The following is an 11,387-nucleotide window of genomic DNA, read 5'->3' as shown; positions in this document are numbered from 1 at the left end:
GAAATAATTGAAATAAACGCACAGTCATTCAAACTTTGTCGTTCAATACAAATTTAGATAGAGACCTTGGTCTCAGTATGTAGCAAGCTTTTTAGGGTGCTTTTGACAAACAATGACATGAAGTCATTAGGAACAAATTGATTGCCAAAGTCAAGAAAAATTTGACCGATAGAATACAGTAATACCTGTGACATATGAAAAGAAGTACACCTCTGAGGTCTAGTGGGCAGGATGAGGGTGGTGTGAGGCCTGCCTGTGCATCCTCCACACCGCATCCTCGCATAGAGGCCAGTTAGCCTTAAAGCTGTCCCTCTACACACAAACAGCAGTCTCTGATGTCACTCTCTGTACATGTGTGCAGCCTAACACGATGTTACATCTTGATACTGTCAAAAATAAATTCCTAAAAACGGAGATATAGGTTCATCTTGAGTTAACATCCTGGCCCTGACCACAGTAAAAACAAAGAAATTGTTTGGGTTGCCATCTGGTGGCTGAAAATGGTACTGCATTACAAAGTTGTAGTGTCTGTGCAAACCAAAGTGAGACTGTTGGTAAGTATGGACCCCCCTCCCCCACATATAGGCTTATTTTATTTCTTATGTTGAAATATTTTTAAAAATTGGATACGCAAGAAGCATAATTAATGGTCGTATTTTTATATGTATTCCTAAACTTTCATTTGTTTCCTCAGGGCAGTTGTCTGCTAGCATGCTTAATAATGGAGATTATGAGGTAACAGGATGTAGCTGGCCAATGTTTTTGTTTAAAGGGGTCATGTCAAGCTCATTCTCAGGTTCATACTTATATTTTAGATTTCTACTAGAACATGTTTATATGCTTTAATGTTCAAAACACACTTTATTTTTCTTATATTGTCAGTCTGAAAATACCTGTATTTACTATCTGTATAAATTCTCCGTTTTAGCGCATGTCTCTTTAAGACCCCTGCACGAAAAAAAAGTCCATTCTACTGTCAGAAAAATATGTCTCACCTTAGCAGAGGTAGTTCAAAAGCCTTGTGAGGACATACTCACATGGAGGCTTGTTAAACAACATGTTCTCTGATCGTGAACATGATGTGTCCCCTTTAATAATTATTGCCAATAATCAACAAATGTACATTTTATGGCCTAAAGAGGTAAAACAAAGCATGATCAAGTAGGGGGGGTTTGGAGCAGTGCTAGTGAGGGTGAATGAGAATAGATCCACCAATCAGGTTACATTCTTTGTTTTTATGTTAGTTAAACCGAGAAACAAACAAACACAACTCTCATCGTATCAACAAGCATTCTAACGCTGTGTGTGTGGGCGTGTGTGTGTGTGTGTGTGTGTGTGTGTGTGTGTGTGTGTGTGTGTGTGTGTGTAAAATCAGTCGAGCTGAACAAGCTGTGTCGGTGCTAAAATGGGACTCTAAGGGCCTCTCTCCACGATGAGGGATCTCATGCAACTGAAAGCTTTGTCACACCTTTACTCGTAAGTGTAAACTACGATGGTTTACCACCGCGCTTGCAGCAGGAGCACAGCTCACCACAAACTGCGTCATGTGTTTCAGTTTCAAGATGGCCGCCTCTGCAGAGATGAATGGAAATGACAAATGAATGAATTGGTCTCATTAGCCGCAAAGGTCACTCTCCCCCACTTCATTAATTACTCTAATAGCAGCCGCTGCTCAAACATGTAGTGCAGGATTAATACAACGGCGATGTTATCAGTCTGTTCACGTGGGCGCTGCCAGATATGGGCCTGCAAGTGACTTGTTCAATCACATGTTTTCTGATCCAGGCAGCTCACAGAAAGCAGTTTGTTGGGTCGGTAAGTGCAGAAGCGCTGAAAAAGGGGAGTTTTCATGACATGACCCCTTTAAGGTCAATGCCTTTTCTTTTTTTCTTTTTCAAACATCAATCGATCATTAAAGTTAAGAGGGTCTGCTGAGGAGGAACGCAGAAGTTGCATTAAATCCACAGGGGGTATAGGGTCCAATCTCAGGCTCTAGTTCCAACAGGTTTGGTATTAACTAGAAGATAAAGAGGTGTTAAAAGGCGTTAAAAGGCGTTAAAAGGCTCAGGCCTGCGTTTAAATGAAACAGTTTCTAAAACAAAAAGATTTGTCCACCATCGGATGTGAAAAATGAAACCAATCTATCTTTGGTGTTACTTTCATATACACCACATTATGCAAATGAAGTGAGGAGAAGATATTGGCTTCCTTGTAATGCAGTCTATATAATCTGTAACTTTAATCTTGGTTTAAGGCGGACTTTGTTTCTTAAGAAATGAAGACAGGACATTTGCAGTTAGATTGTTTAACCACTAAATCTTACACGTTTGCCCCACTTCAATTAGTTTTGTTGACTTCTGCAAAAGTAACTTTAAACTTTAATTTTAACTCTAACTATACTACCTTGTACATCATCTGTAGAGCTGAGTTTGGGATATGAGACTACACAGGAAAATACAGGTCAACCTCAATAAGAATCCTCCCCCATCTCTCCTGCAGTGTGTCACAGTTTTGTGCAGGCTTGTGTGTGTTTTGCAGACACTGCAAAGAAGAGGAAGGCAATTCATGCGAGGAAGGATATAGTGCATGAGATACATTTGGCTCCAAGAATAAAATGTCCTTCGTTATTATTAGCCGCAGAACGTCCTCGATCTCTTTCTATTCCTCGCTCGTGGGCGCACGTCGCCTGTTTTTACATACGAAGGACGTAGAAACACTTTTCATTACGACTAAACTCAATGTGCTTCTACACCGCAATGCATGTGCAACCAACCTGCATGCACAGATGCACCATGGGATACTGTCAAAGTTGTGCCCTAGTTACTGACCTCCCTTTTAAAGTTAAGATCAGAAGATTACTCATATGGTTCCTGACTGACTCTCAGCGTGAAACCAGTTTCCTGTCTCTGGTTTTGAAGACTTTCTTCAAGCATTACGTGTTTATTCAACTGTAAATGTTTTTTTTTTAATTTCTTTAACAATACAGTACACCAGCCTGTTTATAGGAGACGAATCAGAGGAGAGACAAATATGTGGCCGATGTCAGGATATTATGTTTCCTTAACATAATAAGCAGGAATATAAAGTATAATTCAAAAAGAATTGATCCTTGTGGAACTTGAACTCTTTTTTGTTTGAACAGATTTAAATCCACTGATGGAAATATGTCTTTCCCATAAAGATTCGAAAAGTTTAAAACTCAATGTGGTTTGATTAACAGTTGCCAAACAGCAGTCCCTCCTACTTCAAACCAGTGAGAAGCGCGCCAGAAAAAAAACCCAAAAAACATCCCTGATCTGAAGCAATCCAAACTTGTGTTGACGTGAGACCTTATCACTGCTTGATTGAGAAAATAGGTTTTCGGGGTTTTTCTAAGAAAGCCAAAGTACACAGGAAGGCCTGATAGACCAACAAAACACTAAGTATTTCAATCAGAATATCCAGATCCACCGCACCACAGGAAGCTGTGAGGTAAACCCCAGACCGATCCGCCCATGTTTGCTCATTCCTCTCACTGTTCTAGAGGAAGGATTTCAAAAGAGCACATCATGAAAAGTTATCAGAACGACGAAGCATTTACAACGGTCCAGAAATTGAAATGGATAAAAGAATATATGTTCGCATCCTCGAGGTTAATTCTCTGTAAAACCTTGGAACAGTGGCTAGTCCTGCACATTGGAGCCACAACCCTCTGTGGTGGGCCGACTCGGTTCAGCGTGGAGGTGAACCTCATTGTGGACTCCAAACATGTCTCTGGGCTCACACAGCCTTCCCGTCTGCTTCAGCAGATACTCGATGAATTATCAAGCTCCTCCAGCTCCTCTCCGGGCTGCTGAGCTCTTTTCACCTCAATATAGTATCTCTCTCCTCGTTTTCTTTCTGTGAGAATAGGGACGCCTAATCTAATGGTCTCAGATTCTCCAAAATGCTGGAGAAAATCCAGCTTTGTGTTCGTGGGTACAGTGGAGATGTTTCCTGCTCGGTAAATAAAAGTATTGTAAGTCTTTTGACTCATGTCCGAGACGCACTGCTGCTTTCAGAGCATGCAAAGTGATAGAATAGAATAACATATGATGGATTTAATGAGTGGATTTAACTATTGAGCTACAAAGAAACTAATTCTTCTTATTATATATTATTATTGTTCTTTACTTTTTCGATGTGTCTTTTGTGAGTCCCCTAACTTTAAGTAAGTGCAATACAAAATTGCTGGAGTAACTCTTTAATGGCTTATAATTGTTCAATTAAGAAATAGCTAATTGTTTATTAACTGATAATAAAGTATAGTTACACCCCCTGTGGAAACGAAAATGGTTGTTCACAGCAGCACGAGCTTGTTGAAACAAATGGCTTATTGTTGACATCTAGGCTGCGTATCTCCATTAGTGAATTACAGCTCCGTACTTCCGGAGTTGATAAGTAACGAACTGGCTTCCATCAGGGCCTAAGGTTGGCTCACAGCCCCGCTACTGAGCCCTGTCATACTAGCTCTGGCTCCGTCAATGCATAGTTTCAGTGAAATTCATTGATATCATTGGCTCGCGCGACTCCAGCGCCCCTGCGCTGTTCGCGTGCCATACGCTCTTCCCGCTGTCCGTCACCCGACGTCTTCGCTTCAGAGCGTCTTCGGCGTGTCAGGCGGTTCTTTTGTCATTGGTCGTTCCGGTTGTCCGTCAGGCGCGCTCTATTGTGGGATTGGGCTCCTCCCGGAGCCGCGTCCCCCCTTGGCCGTACCTGTCTCGCTGTGAGAGGCTGACAGCTCTTCCTGCTCCGCGCGCAGCTCCCGCCCCTTCATCCAGCTCCCAAGAAAGGAAGGAGCAACTGCTGGAGCCGCATGTGACACTTCCAGTATGCTGAAAATCAGCGCTACTATGTGACTCCTCGGGATTATGTTAGCTGGTTTTGCGGTTAGTGGGAAGTAAGGTTAGCAATTACAGCTGGCGTTTTAGGGGGGGTACGGGGCTAGAAGGGAAGTTGGTGCAAGCGGTTTCGGAAGAGGAGCGTGGCAGCGAAAAAGGAAAAAAAAGGTTGGAGGGGGGGGGGGGGGTCTTTCCTGTGTGATACCAGATAGCTCTCTTCGCTCGCCCGCCACGACGGGACTGACGTAGAATATGGCGGAGCATCACCCGGTCTCCGACAACAAACACAAATCCTTGCTGAACTCTGGAGCGTCGTACTCGGGGAACGGACGCAGCAGCACGGCGGTGGTGGCGGAGAGAGGCAGCAACGCCGGGCAAGGAGGAGGAGGTCTGTCCGGCGGCCTGTCGCAGCCGGCTGGGTGGCAGTCTTTGCTGTCTTTCACCATCCTGTTCCTGGCCTGGCTGGCCGGTTTCAGCGCCCGGCTCTTCGCTGTCATTCGCTTCGAGAGCATCATTCACGAGTTTGACCCCTGGTGAGTTTGGTCTTCCCCCACATGTACGCACATTCACGCACTTAGCTTCTTTGCGTTGTTTGTCAAGAAATGTTGCTACAAATGTAGCCTCGGTTGTATTGTTGGGATGTATCTTTCCAAACATGTCAAGTGAGCTGTTTGTCACGCGCCTAAAGACGTCTTACTTTTTTTTTTTTTGGTTCAAACTTCAAAAGGGGACAAATAGGGCTAAATGCTACTTATTGTGTTTTGTGTATCTGTACCTTTTTCTGACCTGTATGCTGATTGAGAAACACCCCCCACATTTAAGGCTCTCCTCCTCGGTACCAAGTGACGGCCTGCGTATCTATTGTCGTTCATTATTAAGTGCAACGTTGTAACAGCCAGTTGGGAAGAAAGGAGGGGGTGGGGTGGGGTGGGGGGGTCACAGCAGAGTAAACTAGGACAATGGTGACAGCCCTCATCTGACGCGGGTTGAACCCGGAAAAGAAGCAGTCGCGAGCGAAGTCCCTCTGACAGATTTTCCTCCCCTGTTTACCTGCGTCGCCTTGCATCGACACACTGGCACTGATTACGGGGTCGTAATGTGGCCTCAGTGACGCAAACTGTCATCATATTGTACCCTATTCTTGCACCCTATTCCTATAACAAGGGTTTAATGCGCCTTTTGCACAGCGTCCATCATTCTGAAGTTTATAAAACCAGTGTTTGTCTCCACATCTGTGCACCCTTATTCTGCTTAACAATATCCAGTGTTCGGATTCAGTGTGGTCTTGAAAGTTTCCATCACCTTGAATACTTGAACTACACGCTGCTGATTTTTTTTAAAAATTCAAGTGTGTAAAAGGCTTCGGATGTTCGTGCAGCCCGGGCTTGCAGCTGACAGTGAGGTTAGCAAGATAAGGCGTGAGCAGGGCCCTGGCCCAAAAAGTCAGCACTCATTCATGTTCTTCTCAAATACGAATGATCTCCTCATGCACATCATGCTCCCCTCAGTTGAAACAAGCCGGGGGCCGACGCTCTTCATCGCAGCCCATTTTCTCACTTGTGTTTTGATTTCAAAATCTCTACTACTATGACTTCTGGTTCTGGCAGATATTGTCCATTAATGATTTTTTTCTGTTGCCTTGGCCGAAGCCTGCATTGCATCACTGCGAGCATTTTAATGATTATTCTGAGACAAAGCAGCGTGGATTAAACTGCTTGTCGTTGTCTCGTCTGCTGAATAAAAGAGGGAGACTTGAAAGCTCTGCCTGGATGGAGGGTCCTGCGCCTTTCCCCGCGTGCCGCTGTCTGAGAGCCTAATGTGGCATGGCGAGGAGTGAAATTTATTCACACGCCGCTCTCATTGTTCTATCGTTTCTCCCTTTGCTATCAGACTGGCAGCATGATGTAAACTAGATATGTGGATGGCCGATGATACGTGTGTGTGTCGGTGTCTCCCCAGCAGGAAATCAGGTGATGAAGTATGTGAAAGGTCAGGTAATATCTGGTTGTACATTTATGACGTACAGTACATTTTCGGGCCGCCTCATCTGTGGAAGAGGAACCCTCTGCTCTGTCGGCGGAAGAAGCTTGTCTTTGCCAAACAGTTATAAATGTAAAACAGGCTGGAGTTTGAACCCGCTGTTTGTCTCGCAGGAAGACATTTGAAAAGTGCGGAAGGAGTAATCAGCGGTCACATTAAAGACACCTGGAGGTTGTCGAGCATTCAGGAAGATAAAAGCAGCGGAGTTTACAGCCTTTACCCGACCGCTGTTTGATGGCAGTTCCCCTCGTGCACTCGTGATGTTGCTGTCGTTCTTATCTTTTAAAAGAGGATGATCACAGTTGTGAGCACCCCGCTACCCTGTTTCTTCCCTTTCTAGCCTTCTTCCTCTCTGTGACGTGTCCTTTTGATGTGGCTGGTTAATAGTCCTTTTCCTTCAGAAGCGATAGACAGAGTTGGATGGCGAAGTGGATCGGCACTAGTGTCAGGCAGGCAGCCCAGTAGATAGTCATGCTTTGAGCTTTGACTGTGTGAATCACGAACGCAATAGAGGGTCTTCATTAATGCTTATGTCTCTGTCGGATGCACTTGCTAGTGAGACTTAATTTTCATTGAGTCCAAAAGACCAAAATGAAAGCTGTTTTCTGGTTAGTGTGCTTTCTGAAAACTGGTGTTGGTGCTCTGACAAAGCTCATTTGTAAGTAAAACAAAAAACTTCCCTCTGATTGATATATTAGGCCGACTAATCGATTAGTCGATTTGACAGAATATTAATCGCCAGCTATTTTGATAATCGATTCGTCGTTAAAGTCCTTGTTCTTGCAAAAAGGGCAGAAAAAGCTGTTTTCAGCATCTCAAATATGGAGATTTCATGCTCTCCTCTGTTTCATATCATATTAAACTGAACATGCCAGAATAATATGCCATTATAAGACTTGGTGTTGTGCAGCATTGCACATTTTTGTCAACGGAGCCGAGTCTATTTTATTCATTGTTTTGTTTTATTTGTTTAGGATATTTCAATGTTTTTTTCCCATTCCAACTCCAATGTCTCACTATTCTCCTTCAGAATTAAGTTAATTTCTCTTGAAAGGCTGTAGTTGATTTATTATACTGTTATGTCATCATTATGTCAGTGGCATAAATTAATCTTAGTTGTATTTGATGTCTAGGACAATAAACCAACAAAATGTGAGGTTGTGATGGGAATAATCAAACCCTAACCTTGGTAACAACAGTATTATTCAAACATTCTGAAATCACTGGTTGGCTTTGTGCCCTAAAATGAATGTTGATGGTTGATGGCAGCAAAGTGAACTGAGAAGGACCTTGTGAAAGCAGACAGGGTGACAGATCCTGTCTAATGTGAGGATACTGTTCTTTGTTGCACTGAAAAAAAAAAAAATAAGTGACATTTACTTGAAAAAAAGCTAGGTAACAATTTGCACTCAGAAATTCTGAAGTTAAGTTTGCTTACTAGTAAGAATTGTTTTTTATCCAAAATTTTCAAGTAACTTTTACTTGCAAATGTCTTCCTTAGACATAAAATGTACTTAGCCTTTGATAGTAATCTTTACTCAGGCTACCTTTGCATCTAATTACAAAACCCCAGTAAAACTCAATTAGGTGTTTCATGTATATTTAACTAGCTTTTCTTTACTTTTTCAATTGAGAAATATTAAGTAATATTTACACAATATATCTTTTATCTACTACTACTACTCTACACAACTGTTCAAATATGAATGTTGCATTTTTTTTTTTTTTTAAACTGGGCTACTGTTAATTTAATAAAATTGTCTTAACATAAGGCTTCTACAAAACATCTTTTAAACTACAGCAGCTTTACTTGTTAACTGGTGAAAGAGGTCACTGCTGACAGACATAAATACCAACATATATAATCTGGTTGGCATTGCCAGACAAAACATTTCTAAATCAGTGCTGCCAATAAGAAATTTAAGAACACAAACGTTTAGTCATTTAACAAACACTTTTAATTTGAAACGATGGGTATTGCTTGACAACACTTAGATACACATAGATGAAGCCCATGAGCAGAAGGCAAGCCTTTGCCACACTTTGACAGTCATCAAGAACCTCTTTTCCCTCTGACGACGAACACGATTGTCAGGAGTGAAGCCTTTCTGTGTTGCATTTCCATGGATGACAAGGATCTTCATGACATGTTGAGCATAGTCCTCTTCAATGACTTCTTTGAAATTCAAATTTACTAATGTTCACTTTTACATCTTCGAGTCTGATGTGTTCTCAAAAAATGACGATAGTGGGGGAAACAAACAAAAATATTGAATGTGTTCAAATGTGTCATTATGTATCTATTCTCAGTGTATATGAGCCCAACATAATTTTATATAACATTAGATATCTAAACTTTACCAGGCTGGGTGATTCCAGCATGGGTCTTGGTTCCTGCAACTCCGCCCTTTGTCCCAAGTATCTCCAGAAAGTTGGTAGTGCAATTGTCCAACTTCGACAAAAAGTTTCGCTCCAGATGAACTGTGGTTATTCTTCTGAACTCCTCATTGATCTGAAACAAAAGACAATAAAAAAAAACATGATCAAGATGAGGTACCTTGCTAAAACAATTAATGCAGTAGTCCTCCCAGTATAATGTACTATTGACAGCAACACAAACTATGACTTCAAATGTATGTCAAGTTAATTAAACTATAACAGTACTAAGTTGATTTTACCTTGTGTCAACTGTTGATGTCAACTTGCTGAGAGTGAACGTCCTTTAATATTCTGTGAAATACATAAAGAAATTGTTAAAACATAAACATACAACATTAAATCTGAATTTGGCTTAAATCTTCATATTGATAGCATGTTTTATCCCCACACAGAAAAACGGCACATAAACAAGCCAACATAACGTTAATACTGAGATACACAGCAGGCCTGGTCATGTTGATATGCGACACTAACTCAACACAGTACTGGTACCTTGTTTCATGCCCAAAGCCTTAATCATCAAGGACACCACATTGGATAGAGACATAAGAGACCAGTTTAAAACTAATGACAGAAATATAAGTTACTGTAAAAATATGTCAGAATATGATAGTGACAAAATAATGTTAAGTGTATTAGACTCGCTCTAAAGTCACTAATTCCACCACGTATGGGATATTTTTTAGCACATGACCAGTGTGCTTGTTGCTGCTTAGCTATGATTCCCTGTCTTGTCACATTTTCCTCATTCGACCTCGGCTGCACTTGAGGATGTCCGAGAGAAAGTGTGTCGCAGCACAGCAAAGCACCTGTGTGGCAGAAGTGGGCTTCACAAAACCGAAGTAATTCCCCCTCCCCCTCGTCGAGAGAGCGCAGCTGGTCGAGCACCGTGTCCCCAGGCCAACAACTTTTCAAGGGAGAACCCTGTAAAATCGTGACCAAAACCACCAAAAACATGTCCACAAAATGTAGCGCCGTGAGCCATGTCTGTAATGCTGTCCCAAGTTAGCTAGCATGATAGCCTAACTAGCTAGCACGCTAAACTGACCAGTTCGCTACTCTTCAGTGTTCACAACTCAAACACAGACTTGACCGAAGGCTCAACAGCAACGTAGAGCATTAATTAAACATATAACCTACCCCAATGGCTCCCGTCCATGAAGTTCCTCTCCTCAGGTGAAACGCTGCCGTTCAGGTTCTGCTGTTCCGTCGTCTCGTTGAAGAAAGGAGCGCGAAATCTCCTCTGACGTCACCCCCTGAGTACGCGCTATAGGTTGCCAGGTTTTACTCGTATTACCCAAGTACATTTTACTTTGTTGTGTCAGGTAGTGCATTCAATACAGTAGTTTAGTAGATATTACTTAGTGTGAATGATAAAAATGAGGATACATAATTACAAACAAACACCAAGTAACACATTAAATAAAAGGTGATATTTTAAAGTAAAAGCACTGGAATGATAATTTCTTGTAAAATTTACAAAAATAATCGAGGTAATAATTACAGGGCCAAAAAGTCTTTTTTTTCAGTGTGTCGCATGCACAAATGGAAGATAACTGGAAGCGGCCCCGTTGTTTATTGAGGATGGAGTTGATGGGCTGCAGAATTGGGGGGGGGGGTCATCATGAGTCGTGCCACATTACAAGGCGCTCTGAGGGGTTTCTGTTTTCCGTAATAGACCCGAGGCTGCGTTATTGCTGTACACGCGTCTGAGACAATCTAGTCGTACTACACTGGTGCCTTTTTGAAGGTTTTGAAATGAAGGGCAGGGAGGAGAAATGAAAAGTGCCTGCTTGAAACGGAATAGGGAAGTAGATCCTCCATTTAGCCCCGTCATTTTCACCAACTGCCTCCTCAGATCTGATTCTTTTTCTCGCTCATTTCTGCTTAATCATCTCAATCCTTCCACTGCTGCTAGGGTCAAATGATGGAGCGAGTGAGTCAGTCCTTATTTTCTTTCTTTTCTTTTTTTTTTATTCCCGGCTGTAGATGACAGTTAAAAAAAAACAAACAAGCTGGATCCAGGTCAGCAGTGCAATGCAAGGCCGA

The 11,387-nt window shown here is 42.2% G+C and overlaps 1 protein-coding gene across 1 annotated transcript in view; it reads left to right on the top strand.

Moving 5' to 3' along the window:
* Positions 1-5,111: 5,111 nt before the first annotated feature.
* Positions 5,112-11,387, top strand: part of LOC116395052 (dolichyl-diphosphooligosaccharide--protein glycosyltransferase subunit STT3B-like) — a 49,777-nt gene continuing 43,501 nt past the window's right edge. The window contains exon 1 of the mRNA XM_031868567.1: positions 5,112-5,392. Within this exon, the coding sequence (XP_031724427.1) occupies positions 5,112-5,392 (281 nt within the window). The remainder of the gene's footprint in view (positions 5,393-11,387) is intronic.

The sequence above is a fragment of the Anarrhichthys ocellatus genome, unplaced genomic scaffold (assembly GCF_004355925.1).
Source record: "Anarrhichthys ocellatus isolate YVR2014 unplaced genomic scaffold, GSC_Weel_1.0 scaffold43, whole genome shotgun sequence".
Classification (NCBI taxonomy): Eukaryota; Metazoa; Chordata; class Actinopteri; order Perciformes; family Anarhichadidae; genus Anarrhichthys; species Anarrhichthys ocellatus.
Note: the sequence above shows the minus strand (reverse complement) of the source record. Positions and strands in the feature narration are given on the sequence as shown.